Source organism: Asterias amurensis, chromosome 11 (genome assembly GCF_032118995.1).
Source record: "Asterias amurensis chromosome 11, ASM3211899v1".
Taxonomy (NCBI): domain Eukaryota; kingdom Metazoa; phylum Echinodermata; class Asteroidea; order Forcipulatida; family Asteriidae; genus Asterias; species Asterias amurensis.
Window position 1 is genome coordinate 5,091,632 of NC_092658.1, and position 17,393 is coordinate 5,109,024.

General features: G+C 38.5%; 1 protein-coding gene across 4 annotated transcripts; it reads left to right on the forward strand.

Moving 5' to 3' along the window:
- The first annotated feature begins 1,054 nt into the window (after nucleotides 1-1,054).
- Nucleotides 1,055-16,239, forward strand: LOC139943922 (uncharacterized). 4 transcript variants are annotated; one of them, XR_011786902.1, is made up of 10 exons: nucleotides 1,055-1,158; nucleotides 2,415-2,481; nucleotides 3,890-3,929; nucleotides 5,129-5,267; nucleotides 5,626-5,802; nucleotides 6,331-6,504; nucleotides 6,633-7,087; nucleotides 7,592-8,064; nucleotides 9,078-13,761; nucleotides 14,638-16,239. XR_011786902.1 is itself a non-coding variant. In XM_071940815.1 (10 exons), exons 1-9 carry the CDS (start codon nucleotides 1,060-1,062, stop codon nucleotides 9,218-9,220), a joined length of 1,767 nt encoding a protein of 588 aa, XP_071796916.1. In that variant the 5' UTR covers nucleotides 1,055-1,059; the 3' UTR covers nucleotides 9,221-9,235; nucleotides 13,622-16,239. The 4 variants fall into 4 exon arrangements, 3 of the variants coding, with proteins under 3 accessions (XP_071796916.1, XP_071796915.1, XP_071796917.1); XM_071940815.1 differs by having other exon boundaries at nucleotides 9,078-9,235; nucleotides 13,622-16,239; XM_071940814.1 differs by having other exon boundaries at nucleotides 9,078-16,239.
- The last annotated feature ends 1,154 nt before the right edge of the window (nucleotides 16,240-17,393 follow it).

Sequence of the window (17,393 nt, forward strand, 5' to 3'; positions counted from 1 at the left end):
TTGAATAACTTACAACCCAACAGGGGTGATTGATACACACCATGCACACGGCGGCGGTACGACATGACTCGAACGGGAATGATCTAGTTACAAAAAAAAAAAAAAAAAAAAAAAAAAAAAAACAGTATTTATAAAGCGCCAAATTGCCAAAGGATACAAGGCGCTGAGAAGGAAAGAAGAGGGAAAAAGACTAAAAAAAGATAAAGATGACCAGCTGCGAAGAGTCAAAAAGGTGGGTTTTGAGAGCACGTTTGAAGGCTGGGACACTGTTTGAGCTTCTGGTAAGGGTAGGTAGAGAATTCCATAGTCGGGGAGCAGCAATTGAAAATGCCCTATCACCTGCAAGTTTATGGGTTTTGTGAACTGAAAGGGATTTACCAGTAGTAGAGCGAAGAGAGTAAGAAGATGTCTGGAGTGAAAGGAGAGAGGAGAGATAATCCGGGGCACAATGATTGAGGGATTTATATGTGTGGACCATTGTACGGAATTGAATGCGTTGAGTTACGATACGAAGTGAGTTTGAAATGACCGGATCAATTTCATAAAACATGTAGGCACAAAAACCTGCCTAAAGCACTGGAAAATAAATCTTGCTATGCGAAAATTAAACAAGTTATACGCAGCCAGTGACATAAAGTTTACAATGTTGCGACTGGTGCCCCACGAGTCGTTAAATTTGTTAAGCAGTTTTTTCTGCTAAACAGCTTTATGAAATTGGGCCCTGTGTATGATATTTTTGGTACGAAGAGAAATCGATCGATGCAAAACCATGACCCCCCCCCCCCCCCCCCCCGCCTAGATCCGTGATGCAAAATTAGTGACAGTTGCTGGTTTTTTAGTTGTATACCCTTTGGCGTTCTATACCTTGCACACACGTACGCACACACACGGTGCACGTGAACGACACACGAGGTTGACGCAGCATATGTCACTGGTACCCGGAGACCATTACTGGTACATAATCTTAATCGGACTAGTGGGGAACCACTGTTTCGATTACAACCTTGTGCTCAAACTTCATAAATTCTGTATTTTTCTTCCTTGCTCAGCTCAGGCAAGATGCAGTCAGCAGCGCAATTGCTCGATGAGTTGATGGGCAAAAATCGTGATATTTTGCCCTCAGAAAGATCAAAAGAAATAAGATGGGACCACCCCTCGGTGAGTAGAATGTTTCATAACTACAGGGGATGAAATTAAACGTTAAATGATATGTAATTCAAGTAGTTTTTGATTGACTAAAAACCATGTAAAAGTCAGGCTCCCTCGTCTCGACAAAATGATCAGCGGAAATAGAGCGCCCTCAACGTGTTCATCGGGTGGTCTTTTTTTATAAATATAAATAAAAATTTAATAAATTTAACTATTAATGTGGAAATGAAAATTAGGCTGTGTTCGAAATGCCTGCTCTATCTACAGCAACAGCTACTGGATCATGGTGTCACTGTCAGTGTCAACGTCACTGTCGTCAGTGTCATGCGTTGGATGTCCTCTGGGTCTGCTGCTGAAATTGAAAAGACATAATTATGACATAAGCCGTAGCGTCATGAGCGTAGCCAGCCGTAGGCTTTAAGCCTACGGCTGGCTACGCTCATGATAGTAATTTATATTGTATCTGCCAATTTGTATACAATTGTAATAGTAATACAGCCTCGGGATCAGAGTCAAGTATGTACGTTATCCTCTAACGTCGACTAGCACAGATTGACCCGTAGTTCATGTAGTTATCTTAACCCTCCATCACAGGGGTCAATATTCATTATTAATTAATATTAATAATAATAATAATAATAATGCATTTATAATGCGCCATCTATCTAGTGTACAAGACCCTACTCCAAAGTCCAAGACGCAGAACAAAAAACAATACATATATACAACAAAAAAGAAATATGTAGAATACAATAAAAAATTATACAGTGAATAATCGACTGTCAAGACATGTAACGAGCTACGTGTAGTATGAGGATTTAAATAAATGAGTTTTCAGCAAGTTTTTAAATAGTGGAAGAGAACTACAGCATCTGATGTTATTAGGTAAAGCGTTCCAAAGTTTAGGAGCACAAGCGGAAAAGGCACGATCGCCATATGATGAGGAAGTTCTAGGAATGCTAAATAGTTAGAAGGGACTTTGCAGAAGAACGAAGAGTGCGGGAGGGGGCGTAAGGTACAAGAAGATTTGCAATGTTAGATGGAGTTAAGCCAATCTGAGATTTAAATGCAATAAGTAAAATTTTGACATGAATTTGTTGAATTGCTACTGTACCTAGCCAGCATGCATGCAGGGAGTTGACAAATTTAATTACTTCAACAAATTCAGTTCACTTTTCTGATGCTTTCACAAACAGAATTAATAAATGAAAACTAAAATCTGTCGTAGTTGATTTACTTTTCTAAATAAATTGTTTTTCTTTTAGGTGTGCAAGAACTTTCTATGTGGCTTTTGCCCCCATGAGCTTTTCACCAACACAAGGTCTGATCTTGGTAAGTGTTGTAAACAGGGTTTTGGCCACGGTGGGCAGTGCCGGGCGGACGGGCCTGCCCGGAACAAAGAGATTTCACCCAGCACTCTGAGCAAAATTCACTGTGCTGCCCAGCACAGATTTCCTTCAGATGGCACTTAAAGACACTGCACACTATTGGTAATTGTCAAATTGTCTACTCACTTGGTGTATCTCAATATATGCATAAAATTACAAACCTGTGAAAATTTGAGCTCAATTGGTCGTTGAAGTTGCAAGATAATAATGAAAGAAAAAACACCCTTGTCACACGAAGTTGTGTGCACTTAGATGGTTGATTTTGCGACCTCAAATTCTAAATTTGAGGTCTCAAAATGAAATTTGTGAAAAATTACTTCTTTCACGAAAACTATGTCACTTTAGAGGGAGCCGTTTCTCACAATGTTTTATACCATCAACCTTTCCCATGACTCGTTACCAAGTAAGGTTTTGTGCTAATAATTATTTTGAGTAATTACCAATAGTGTCCACTGCCTTTAAGCAACGATGGCACAATAATTAAACATGAGTAATTTTGTTGAACCGCTCGCCCTTGGTGAACTAAATTGTATTTAGAGCCAACCACTAAAATTGTTCTAGCTACAACACCGGTGTTTGTAAACTCTGAGTCTGATACTTGTTACTTTTCAAGCAGGTGACACTATATAGCTATTAATAGCTTGTCGTTTCACTAGTCTCCAGCTTTTTCAGTAGACTTCCAGCTTTTTCACTAGGCTTCCAGCTTGTTCACTAGGCTTCCAGCTTTTTCACAAGACTTCCATTTTTTCACTTGGCTTCCAGCTTGTTCACTAGGCTTCCAGCTTTTTCACAAAACTTCCATTTTTTCACAAGACTTCCAGCTTTTTAACTAGACTTCCAGCTTTTTCACTAGACTTCCAGCTTGTTCTTTCTCTAGGCTCCTGGCTTGTTCACTAGACTTCCAGCTTTTTCACTAGACTTCCAGCTTTTTCACAAGACTTCAATTGTTTTCATAGACTTCCAGCTTTTTCACTTGACTTCCAGCTTGTTCTGTTCTACGCTCCCGGCTTTTTCACTAGACTTCCAGCTTTTTCGCTAAACTTCCAGCTTTTTCACTAGACTTCCAGCTTGTTCTTTCTCTAGGCTCCCGGCTTTTTCACTAGACTTCCAGCTTTTTTCACTAGACTTCCATTTTTTTCACCAGACTTCCAGCTTTTTCATTAGTCTGTATTTCATATTAAATAAGGGATACTTCTCGTTTCCAATACTGAACTAGCCAACTGGACCAATTGGAGTAAATGTTCCTCTGAGGTTTTAACTAGGAAGTGGCCAGCATACCACTAGATAGGGAGAATGCAGACAAAAGAAAGCTTTTAGATTATTTGTTTGTTATCTTTATTTTATTTCTGTAGGTCCTTGTGATAAACAGCATGATGAATCCTTGAGAAGAATGTAAGTTGTGTTTTCAAACTTGGGTGAGAAAGTCAATGTTTTCATACTGAAACAAACTTGGGCGTATACCTTCATTGTGTATTCCACTAGATTCCACAAAGCTGCCCTTACATATGTGCAACAATAACGCGCTTTCTGCAAACTGTAGATGTTTTTCACATGAGTACAAAAGTACAAAAGTACCACTGTGAAATAAATCAAGTCCCATACTCACTGACAGGGTAAAATTTGAATAGTTTTGGGTTGAACAGAAAAATTAACGGGACCCAAACTTTGAGCCTGCTACCTTAGATAGTTTTGTTGACATGCCAAGTATGAAATCAAGAATAAAGAAATCATCACAATCACTATAAAACAGAGGGTTTGTGTGTTCTTTATGTTTTCAATAGTTTTGTCAAACAAATTTAACTCCTAGGATGACATTTTCGTCTGTAAATTTTTTTAAACAACTAAGCACAGTGTAGCCCAAGTAAATATTTGAAGAATTGTTCTTGCTTTGCCAACATGAATAAAAACCTTCTTTAAACATCTTTTCAAACCTGTACATTTTGAAGAAAAAAAACAGCTGAAATGATAAAAAAAAACAAAGGGGGTGGGGGGGGGGGGGGGGTTTGAACGGTCGGGCAGGGATGTTCAACAATTTTTTTTATGTGGCCTTAGGTTGGTGGTCTCCCTGTTTTGGTAGTAAGGACTTTTCGTTTTCTACGACGGATGGTTCTGCAACGGTTGTTCAGCTAAACGTTGCCGTTTTCAGCACAACGAAGATTCATCCCAAGTTCTGTCGTAGAAATTGAGGGACGACCGTCCTCAAAGCCGACGCATGCGCAGATGACGCCAAATGTCATCTTTACCGTCGTAGAACCATCCGTCGTCGAAAACGAAAAGTCCCTAATATGTTTGTTTGCAGTAGCTTGTGATAAATATAAATAAAATATTTGTTCAATAATCACAGAATTCCCAATTAAGCTGTGGAAGTTTTACCAAATGTTGTGATCCTGTAAACAGTAATAATAAATTTTAAAAAATGATTTTTTTGTCAGGGAAAGATTTTGCACATTTATAAAAAAAAAGTGATCATTTCAATTGCCAAATTTGTTTAAATTGAAAACTAAAAGCAAACTGTTTCCCAGTCCAAAAGCCAATCGCTGTAACACTATAAAGAGAAGGGAAAATGACAACTTGTGTGTTTCTTCCCGAAGGTTCAATGATGCTAGTGAGCGTGAGAGGTCCCGTTATGAAGATGACTTCTTGGCGTACTTGCAGCAAGTTGTCTCCGAAGTAGATCGCCGTATCCGCAAGGGCCACTCTAGACTGTCACTCAGCAATGCGCAACAACATGTAAGGAAGAAGACATTTCTTTACAAGATTGAAATCACTGACCTCGGGCCTGAGGTCTTGGCCTGATGTCATAGAGCCTACTCAAGCACAACAAGTAGCTAAGCACAATGTTGCTTTACCACAAAAAGGTTACCAGCCAAACTACCATATCACATATTCAATTTGTGGCTGGTATGCTGCTCATTTCTGCTTACTAGAAAAAAATTTCAGCCATATTGTGCGCTTAAGCAGCTCTCTGAAATTTGGCCCTGGTGTCAACTTTCAATGCCAATTGTAGAAAAAGTTTGGCATGCAATCTGGCTCACTCGTACCCCTTTTCATTTGGTGTTTTTTTTCAATTCTTTTTGACAATACTTAGCAGCTGAGTGCACCCAACCAATATAAGAATGAGGAGCAGATCCGAATGTTAACGGAGCGCATCAACACCCTGGTGGATAAGGCAGAGGAACTTGGATGCAACGGGGAGGTGGAGGAAGCTCAGGGGACGATGAAGCTGTGCGATCAGCTCAAAGAGGAGAGGGAGACCCTTCAAGAGGTCAGTTGCACAATTAAACGACAAACTAATTTATTGCCTAACATCACAAGGTGTATGGGATTTGAAGTATTACATGGTAAGATATCAATATATATGTGGTTTGCCGTAACACCACGTGTGTATCTACTTGCGCGGTAGAGTTTGTTCTTTAGAGAACTGTCTTCCTATAAATTCTACTACCACAGAGTAGATTTTTAAGTACTAACTGGGCGGAAGATTAAAAATCCGTTGGGCCTGTTGCTTTAGCTTACAGAGGATTTTTACTAACTTCACTGCCATGGTGTGAGTTCTATACTGCCACTTCAAGGTGATGGCTTCACTTAACCAATTTGGGCGATCAACCCAAATCAACTGCCATCAGGGGCATGTTCCAAAATTAACTGCCAACCAGGGGCTAGTTACCACAAACTGCTGGGACTGAAAACAAGGTTACCCCCCTCTGGCTAACACTATGAGTGCCATGTTAGTCAAGACTGGTATCTTCCGTAATTCATGATGTTTATCGCCTTGTAATGCTTGAACCTACAGAATGCTGCCTTGGCCCTGGATGCTGTACTCTCCCAGGAGAAGCAGATGGAAGTCTGCGAGGTGTGCGGAGCTTTCCTCATTGTCGGCGACGCCCAGTCTAGAGTGGACGATCACCTGATGGGAAAGCAACACATGGGTTATGCCAAGATTAAGGCTACTGTGGAAGAACTCAAAGTAAGTAGATTCCTATTGGTGGATCAATCAATTAATCAGTGGATCAGTCTGTGGATCCATCAATTAATTGGTGAATCAATTGAAACATGCTTAGTTGAAAAAGTCAACCATCTGTTTTTCAATTGCAGTCCAAACGTATGCAGCCAATCATCGAACGTGAGGAACAACGTCGCAAAGAGCAAGAAGAGCGCGATAAAAAACTGGAAGAAGAGCGGGAGGAGCGCCGCAAGAAACGGGAAGAGCGCGAGAAAGAGCGCGAGAAGGAAGTAGAAGAAAGGCGCGTCAAGAGAGAGAAGGAACGCGAGAAAGAACGAGAGAAAGAAAAGGAACGGCAGAAGTCGAGGGACAAGAGACGGAGCAGGTCCCGAAGTCGGGATAGACGGCGGCGATCAAGGAGTCGCGATAAGAGACGGAGCCGTAGTCGTGACAAACGAAGGAGCTCAAGCCGAGACAGGCGACGAAGCCGCAGCCGGGACAAACGACGGAGTAGAAGTCGGGATCGACGACGTAGTAGAAGTCGAGATCGAAGACGAAGCCACAGTCGCAAACGAAGCAGAAGTAGGAGCCGCAGCAGACATAACAGGTACAGTTGTCTGCGGAATTTGTCTTTTTTCAAAGTCAATCATGACTTTTTAGAAGCAATCAGCTGTCAGATTTTGAGTTTTAACTGTTAACTGTTTGTAAAAGTTATCCTGAGAAAAGAAAATAAGCTGTTGCAAACAACTTGTCAACCAAAAGGGCCGATGGTATAAATGCAAAAAATAGTCAATGGCCTGAGGTTAATGACCCTAGCAGAGTCTTTTTCGGAGGCTAAATGAACAGGAAACTCAGTATAATATAAGCAATGAAGAGTAAAAGTAAAATTAAGTAAAGGTTATCCTGATATTGGCTATTATTTTACAGCTTAATTCAAAACCCCGGTTTAAAAGTTATCTATCGTGGTACTGACATTAAAGCACTTGCAATTTAAATGCCAAAAAGTTTTGCTCAAGATGCTCTCGGTACCGCTGCTTTCTTGTTCTGTTATCCAACAAGGTTCTCAAGTTTTGTAGAAACAATTTTTGTATTGAATTTCTCTTGAAAACAGACGAAAAAGTCGAGATAGAAGTCGAGACCGACGCCGTCGATCAAGATCCCACAGTCGTGACCGAAAACGACGCTCACGATCTCGCAGCAGGTCACGTAACCGACGGCGCTCACGCTCCAGGTCCCGAACATCACGTTCAAAGCGCAGTCGTTCTGGCTCCAGAAGCCGTAGCTCCAAGCATCGCCGGGAGTCTGAGAGTAGAGAGAGCAAGAGACGAAGCCGAGAAAAAGAAACCAATAATAGGCACGACGATCTGGAGATGCACAAAGATGACGACGATGAGGGAAAGATAGGAAATGATATTGCGGGAGATTCTGAGACGATAGAAAGCAATCATGAAGAGAGGAAGAAAGAAAGACGTGACAGTAGTGGCGATAGAAGTGGCGACCATCATGAGAACCAACGAAAAAGATCTCGCAGCAGTGGCGATGACCTTGAAGACGATGACGAGACTCCGAAGAAATCTAAAGCGGGTAAGATTTATTGTCTTCGCGTTGAATCCTCAATTCTGATTTTTCAACAAGTCATTGCAATTAGCGTAAATTGTGGTGCCAATGTCACATCCTGTTCTTTGGTCTGCATTGTGCGGGTTGTTAAAAGCAGCGCTTCAACTTTGTTTGATTATAATTATCACACTTGCACTTGTGGAATCGGGAAAAATATAGTGTGTCTGCTTCCCATACCGATAATTCTACAAAAATGCGAGGCCTGTATTATAAAGGTTAATCTGAAGCTCTGCCTTGTTGATGGTTACTAGCAAACCAGAAAAGGGGCTTGAATATATTAGATGTACAATTTTACCAGGGTTTAATTGAATAACATTTGCATCTGGGATGAAGAATATTATTTTGTTTTTACCCTGGCGCAAGGTTGTTAAGATAGTAAAAGGAAAGCTGGGTACCAGGCAGGGTTGTTTTCTCAAAACATTTGCTTTAAAGGCAGTGGACACTAATGGTAATTACTCAGAATAATTATTGGCATAAAACCTTCCTTGGTGAGGAGTAATGGGGAGAGATTGGTAGTATAAAACATTGTGAGAAACAGTTACCTCTGAAGTAAGTAGTTTTCGAGAAAGAAGTAACTTTCTACAAATTTAATTTCGAGAGCTCAGATTTAGAATTTGAAGTCTCAAAATCATGCGTCGGAAAGCAGACAACTTCGTGTGACAAAGGTTTTTCTTTTCTTTCATTATTATCTCGCAACTTCGACGACCGATTGAGCATAAATTTTCACAGGTTTATTATTTTATGCATATGTTAAGATACACCAACTGTGAAGGCTAGTCGTTGACAATAACCAATAGCGTCCAGTGTCTTTAGAGAAACTGCACCTATATTTCCCATCTATGGATTATTACCGATTGGACTCTCCAAACACAGTGCAGTCTTTCTTTCTCCTAACAATGGCTCTTAATTGCATCAAGTTTAACTTATTTTCCAACAGACACTTATTTTTGTTGGTGTCTCTCCCTTTTCCCCCATCTTAGAGTTGTACTCTGACGATGAAAAGAATGACGTTGAATCAAAGAGGAAGAGTGGCACACCCCGATCAGGCGGCAGACGTACCCCAGAGATAAGCAACGTTGGAGACCTCCATAAACCTGAAGGTGACACTTACTCTGATAACTGATCCACAGTTAGATGGGTGAGTGTTTTTTTTTGTTATTTCCTCTCTCAAAAATACATCAGAATCTCTTGCTTTTTTTTTTTTTTGAAAGTTTTTGACTAATGTCATCCACCCCCACAGTGTTTGCTCCGCCCCTTCCCCGTTTCCTTCCTTTCCTGTTTCTGTCCTACACATAAACTGGTCAAGGCCTCTGCCTTCTCTCTCTCTCTCGCTTCATAATCGTTTCTGTGTCCTATGTTCGTTTCTTAACTAAGTTCTCCCTTTCCTTTCATGACATCAATACCTGCAGAAATCAACATCTTAGTCACCCTCTAATCCCTAAAAAATTACACTGAACGGCCGAGCACAAAACCAGTGTGGAATTCACCTCAGTTTGAAAAAAGTAATGTCAGGTTTCTGTATTCAAACTCATTTTTTTTTTACTGGGCCTGCAGTCCAAATTTCTTTTGGAATATTTTTGTTGGCGATAATTTTCTGAAGGCTGGTAAATACAGTAGTGGCTTACAGTTGTCACACTATAAATCTTAACTCCGTTTTTAGTTTTCAAATTGTCACCAGACGTACACAGTGTACTTGAGCTTCAAAGAATTACAATTTAAGAGAATCACCAAATTTGGGCTAGAAGATTGTCAATGGGAAAATCAGTGGCTTTCATTGCAAAACGTGTCAGTTTCTACTCAAAAATCATCATTTGCTACTCAATATTACCATTCAGTGTGAATTCAGTGTGAACTTGTTCAGCAAAAACATTTTGCTGTGCAAAAGTGCTGGATGAAAATTTTGTATAAGCAGCTGGTTTGTGCAGGTAGTGGTTTCAATAGTCAGTAGGGTATGTACTGTCTGATCTAGCAACTCTAATGTAATGCCTATTCCTGACAGAAATCTGACAGAAAGTGTTGTTGCAGTAGAATGTATAATCACTACAGAACAAAAAAAAAAGAAGAAGGATATTGACTGATTCTTCACGGTTTAAAATCCAGACTTTGAGAAAGACTCTGCTAGGGTTAAAACAAGGTAGTCCAGCGGATAAAGGCTTTATTATGACCGAATCGTGCTTTTTGTGGTAAAAGCATGAATTTTGGTACACATGTACTTTATACCAAAACATGAAATTTTAGACATAGTGCCACCTCTGAATTGGCCTGTGGTTGCCTTGCAAAATGGCCGCCAATTCGGATATAAAACTACATGACTCGGAAAGTACATGTAAGAGGTCTAGAATCTTTATTTCAGTGGCTTTGTATATGTTTGTCAAGTCCAACAGCATCAATAAAAGCATTAACTATTTTTTGGAGTTTATAATCCAGTCAGACAAATTTCATGCCATTGTTTGCTAAGATTCCAGGACAGTACGAACCCCTGGCTATCTTCAATCTGTCTATCAAATCCCCCTCCCCCTCACTCCTCATCCACATCATCCTCTCACCCCATTTGTAGCCCCGCCCCCTCCTTTCTTGACTTTGTTTTTCTCGTAGCAGCAAATGAAAGTAAGTAAATGTTTGTCGAAGTGGAAAGGTTTCTTTGCGGACGGACACATCTCAACGACCCTAGCTCGTCACTGACAGGCGCTCATCGTTGTTGGAGACACCCCTAGGTATCTGTTTAAGCAAAAGATCACAAGAGATCATAAAATTTCAGTTTTAACAATCTAAAGAATGCAAGAAACTTAACTTATTTGAAGAACTTTAAGTCATTGAAAACAAAATCTTTATAGTGAGTTCACGAATCCATGTTTAGCTGTGACTTAAAACATGAAAACTGCATTAAATTGATTTCTGAACTTTCTAAACAACGTTGTTATAATTTCAAGAGAGCATATAAAGTGCTACAACAAAAATACATTCTGCACCCTCAGAAAATAATTTCATTTTGTGTGTTTAACAATAACAACTTTGTAAAATACACATTATAATTAACAAGATTAATTTCTTTGACCCAACCAAAAAAGACAAAAAAATAGAAATAATAACTTGGAACTGGAACAAATAACTTGGAACATTAATAAAATATGCCAATTTGAATCATGGAAAATAAAAAGAGACATAACACCTTTAAAGATATATGCAAAGTAAATGTTGATCTCACAAGTATGGTGTTTATAGTGTACAATGATATGTGTATTCTCTGCCTTAAACATGATGTTATTACCAATGGTTTAATTTGACGACGCTGGAAGGGCACGAATTACATCCCCCGTGTACCCACCCCCAGCCAGACCACTGGGTTAAACACCCCCCTTGTTGGAGAGCCTTAAAGCAACAAGGGGGCAAGGAATCGCTAATGTTTCGCAGGGGGACACACTCACACACACTACGGATGATGTTTGTTGAGAATTGCTGTCATGTAAAACAGGTATTCCACAAGGTACCCCCCTACTACTACTACATATTATGTTACCGTTTTATAATAGGAGTGGCTACCTGTAAAGAGTGGCTGCTTTTATTTATATTTTTTCAAGGTGCATGTTTGTTTACTTTTTGTTGTTGCTATGAAGTAATGTTGATAAAATGCAGTTAAACCTGAGTTGTGTTCACACCATTTTTTTTTTTTTTTTCACCTAGAAAAGGAATACTCTGAAAGTTTGATTTCTTATTAACCCTTTGGTGACCAAGCGACTTGTACCAAAATGCATGTAGTGGCATCTAATGCCAGCAAGATTTGACCAACTGGACCAAAAAGGTCAGGGGGTAAAGGTCATGTTCCAAATTGTTTCCGCTGTTTCTCATGTTAACATCGTACATGTACTCGTAAATTTTGTTTTAGCAGAAACCAAACTGTCTGCTTACTATTTTATATACGCAGATATTTTTTACTGAAAAACAAATTAATTAAGTGAACAGATAAAAGGTCTCGAAAGGGTTTTTAGCGATCATTCTACCTCTATAGGAATTGTTTCCACGTTTTGTATAAAAAAACAATCTCTGTTTACCTTCTGAAGTGAAGCTGCAGAAGCAATATTGGTGGTAAAACTACCTTGCTAACTTTTCTTGTTTAGTGAACTGTAGAACCGCGTTCACTGTTTGATAGGTGATGTCCACATAAACACAGGTTTGACTGCTGGATTACTGGGACTGGTCAAGTGAAGATTTTTGTCAAAAGACACATTAATATAAGAGGAAACATATTTTATGAAGATATTGAGATAGAAAAAAGTGTGTACAAAGTCTTGTTTTTTTTTTGTGTTTTTTTTTCCTAGTGTGTTGAATAAATTTGTGCTATTTTAAGATATGAACTTTAAAGGTGCAAGGCCGGTTTTTGGCCCAAAAATAATTTGTGTTGACGGGGGGAAAAAACTACCTCATGAAAATGAACAAATCACCCTATTTTTAAATCAAGAACTTTCAAATTTATACCATGGACAGCACTCCATGCAAACTATTTTTTACATGGCTGATGGGCGTGAGATAGTGTCTGGACCCCAACAATAATTTACTTTAAGTTTATATTTCCGAGCAGTACCTTGGAAGAAAGCTTGTCACTTTCCAAATTCATTCTATTAAAAAATCTATTTAAAATTTAAATCTGCACTTTCAGGTGCTGCCAAATCAGCGAAAAACCGGACCTAGCATCTTTAAACAAATAAAAACAAATCATCCACTGGTGAAAGTTGATGATAAATTGGTATTGAGAAAAATAATTATGGGTCTCTGGTTTTGAAGCATCTTCGTTTAGGTTGGTTGTCCCTCCCTTAAAAAAAGGTGTTTTTTTGTTTAAATCTAATTAGATTGAAATAATATCTTTTATTGGGGGGGGGGGGGGGGTTTACAGGGTTTTGAATACCTGTACATGTTTGAATATGAACAAAATAACAGTTATTCTCGAAAAAGATTCAAAACTGCATTATGTGGTGAAATGATCGGGATGCTTTGTTCATTAATTCACTCCCAGTCTTGATTTTGAAAACAAAATCATTTGTGAAAGTTGATACAATTTAAAAGTTAACAGTCTGTACAATTACTCAGGTTTTTGCAGCTGTTAATGAACGTTTAGTTGAAAGCTTTGATCAATGTAGATTTTCTCTGTCTTAAAAGTATACACTTATTTTTGGACACATTTTACATGACATATTGCATTATTTAGAGTATGTTGAGAGAAAGTGACTGGAAGACAGTGTATCACAAACACAAACCAAGTGGGATCCTTGGTGTTTCCACAGCACTCTCAATGTCTCATGCCTGGCCAAGTACCAAGCATAATTGGTTTTGCTATGTATGATTTGAATTCTTCAATATCAGCCAAACTAAGGAGTGGGTTTTTGGCGGATTAGAAAGGGTTTGAAGTTAAATCAATGCTAATAGAGATTTCGTACTAGTTTTGTTGTCGGTTTTTCAAATATTCTGCCATTCTAATGCTTGTTTTTCCCCATTTTTGTTTGTTTTGGGACACCCAAATTATCCTATACAGCCCTGTCCAGTGAAGCAAGATGTACATGATGAGAGAAAGATGACGGTGATGCAAGATTAAGATGATGATGTTTGCAGAGGAGTAGCATCTCACCCAGACTCGAGCTGACAGGGCCACCTAACAGCTGATGATGTACTCTAGTAGGTTTATCAAACTTCCGAATGGTAGATACTGTAGATTTTGTTGGTTTATTTTCATGGACATTGGGCTGCATAATATAGGCCTTACATTAACAACAAATTCCTTTTGGTTTATTTGTAAAAGGAAGAGTTCATTTGCTGAAGGAAAAAAGTCATAACATGATTAAAAGAAACTTATGACAATATGCATTGCTCTTCCTTTTTTTTTTGCTAGAAAGTATATATACATTTAGTAACGTGTTTTTTCTTATAAAAGAGCACCTAAGATTTTGTCAGCATAAGAAGCTGCGTTTCTGAAATTAGGGTTCCGGCCAGTTCCAGGAAGGTCAGCCGAATCTTCACATTATTTTAAGAAGTTTACTTATGTTAAAAAAGATTGTAAGACACTTATAATCCATGTATATATTATGTAGCCTGTGTTTCTTTGTTTACTCTTTCTGCTATGAAACAAAGGGGATGTATAGTCCACTTATTGCATCCATTACCACCCCAGTTGTAGGCTTCATTTAGGCGTGACATCCTTTTAGACAAGGTCCCAAAGAAGCTCGGTGTTCGGTTCAGAATTCCCTGGTTGTGTCTTGAAGTTGCGTCGGTCACTGAAGCATAATAAGAGATATTATCTCATATTATGAGGCTTGTGGTTTCTCGCTCTGGGGTCACACAAGGGACAGCTTAATCCCTTCTCCTATGGAACAATTTGAACTTCTCGTCAGTTTAGAATACACAGTTAAGACCCATCTCGCAACCAGGCTTGAAAAAAGGGGTTCCTAAAAGGATGTCATGCTTTACATTTATCAAGCAGTTGTAGACCTTAACCTGTGATTCAACTTGTAAAAGTTCTTGCTTTCAGCCATTCTGTGGATTTCTCCCATACAGAGAACACATTCTTTGCCTGAAAACGGGCAGCATACATCCAGGGTGTACAGTTTAGTCTTTACATGAACATTCTAAGGTATGTGGTTTAGTTAGGTGTTGGTTGCTATAAATAGAAACCCTCCCGGATGACGTCATCAACCTGAGAGACACTGTACGAGGTGGGTGCATTTTTGTATTTTGTATGTAACTTAGGCAAGTTGTTAAAAGTGTGCAAATTGATTTTCAACCGGTTTGATTTTTAACATTTTGTTTCTAAGGGTTTATATTTTGTACCACAGTGTAAATTCGGATGGATGTATACCAGTATAATTATTACAATCTGAGTTTTTTTTTCTATTTTCATTTTCATCGACTTGTAATTCTTTTAGTTTTATATGAAAATCAACTGGGTCTGGGAAAACAGTTGCTTCTACGATCTATCATTTTTTTCTGACCATCATTATTTGTTGTGTATATTATTATTAACTATTGTTTTATAAGATGAGACAAAACAATAAGAGTAAGAATGTTATGCCCCTGTTGTACATTTTGCTCGAAAACTTTCAATCTGGTAGATGATTTGAAAATTGAAAAGGTGGGCCTGTGATGTGTTGGGAGTTGTGGGGATATCAGGTTTATGGATATTCTTGCAATAGGCAAACTTTTCATCACATACGAAACCCTCGGCTGTTTTCATACAAAAACACCTGTAGATCTCTGTAGACCATGTCAGTTGAGTAGGGCGCTCTCGGCTAGAGGTGAAAAGGAGGTTTCTCACTGGCCAATCATGTGCGCTGCACAAACATATGCGTTTTGCCTTGTTTCATCATCATTTTTACCTCTAAAGATAGCGGCATGATGACATCAATTCATTAAGTTTGTTTGTAGTGATTTACTTTAGTATTTAGGCAAAAAAGAAGCAGCTTGTGAGACTGAAAATAATTCAAATAGGAAAGCCTAAAAACATGACATTTTGTTCTGGTAAAAAAGTGGCAGAAGATGCAGAGATTGTAAAAACCAAACTTAAACTCATATCCTCTCCACATATAACTTCAGATCATGTTTCATCTCCAGACTAAGAGGGTGTTCTAATCCATTGTTCAGATTTATTTCTATTTTTTGTATGCGATGGTTGAAATGAGTTTTCTATTCTTACCAATGTTTGTGTCCTAATCCTTTATAGAACTTGACCCGCCCTCCATATTTTGTTCAACTTGTTTAGAAGACTTATAACAGTGTATTTGGATAACATAGTCTTGTTATTACGCTACCTTAGGAAGTATACAGTTAAAGTAAAGTATAAGTTTTTCCTAGCACAGATACATCAATCATCATCAGATTTAAAGCGCATAGATACCCAGTGTTTTATTAAGGATCATTGTAATGTATGTTTATATTTGCAGTTCACACTTGATTTGGATGTACACAATAACTACACTACATGAATTCCCAAAGTTTTCATTTGTAGATGAAATTGTAAACTTGTATCACAAAAACACTCATAGCTAGCTCCACTCAAATAATTATACCAGCAAGAACATGTTAAACTTTTATGGGAAGAGTCTGTTTTGTGATTGAAATAGTTTTCAATAAAAAATTAAAAGTTTTTCAAATGGAAAAAAAGTTAACCGAGTGTTTATTTCAAATTTTTGTTGTTGTTTGTCTACTAAGGATTGTATGAATAATCTGGGGGGTTTCTTGAGATGAGATATTTTCTTTCACGGTAAAAACCGCCCGATAAGCCCACCTTGCATACACTGCCCGCTTTTATATTTCACCCGGTAGGCCTACAGTCTTCCAGGCCCGTTAGCTGTCCATACAGTGCCAGTATGGAGCTGATGGTTTAAAGTTATTTTAATAGCGGTTATTATTGATAGCTTACTGAGCTATCTCCCTCATCATACCTCTAGAGGAGTATAATGAAGTACACCCAGTCGCTCGCCTGGTAGTGAGATACCACGGTCGGGTTTTTAACATGGGAGATAAGATCCGACGCCTTATCATGGTATAGAAAAACAAAACTCTTGAGGCAACCTACTCTGGTAGAATATTTTGGTAGTGCAATAAACTTTTTTCTCAGCAGCATCCCAAAAGTTGGATGTGAACATTGAATGGCAAACAATGTAGTGGCAATTGCATTATATTCCACATGGAGTAGGCCTACCCTCATTTGAAGGAAAAAGACACCAATTTGTCATTATTTTATAGCAAAACGGCATTACATACAAAATCAATTCAATTTAATTTACAAGTATAAATAAATATTTGAACAAACGCTTATAAATTTCAAGTGCAGACGATTTCAAGTAAGCGATGGAAAGAATAAGTTAATATTAACTTTTGTAATAGTTTCTTTGTCAATGTGAAAAGGGAGCACCACGTGGTCAATCTGGTAAAAAAAAAAATTCATTGGTGCATATTCAAAATTCAAGTGTAGTTCATATCTTAGTATGTCCGGAGGGTAAAAACACTCTCGGATTGACGGACATTGGTTTCAAATAGTTATTTTGTAAATAATTGGTAAATTTGAATATAATCATGCATCGTTTTTGACGTAGGCGCGGCCTACGGCTCACGAGATGCGGCCTACTCACGAGAAAATTAGTAATTAATTTGGGTTAGAAAAAAAAAAATTGCGAATGGCGTAATGATTTTGTTAAACAAAAATAAATCCTACCGACAGGGAAAGGAAAACAACACACGCATATTTGCGACTTTCCTCTTGTATGACATTATTTTATGTGGGACCCGTTGTTTTCGGGGTGTTTTTGTTAGGG

Excerpts from the sequence above, each read along its gene's own strand:
- LOC139943922 (XM_071940814.1), top strand. The coding sequence starts at position 1,060 with ATGCAGTCAGCAGCGCAATTGCTCGATGAGTTGATGGGCAAAAATCGT. Across the intron at positions 1,159-2,414 it reads TAAGATGGGACCACCCCTCG|GTGTGCAAGAACTTTCTATG; the intron begins GTGAGTAGAATG and ends TTTTTCTTTTAG. Across the intron at positions 3,930-5,128 it reads GATGAATCCTTGAGAAGAAT|GTTCAATGATGCTAGTGAGC; the intron begins GTAAGTTGTGTT and ends TTCTTCCCGAAG.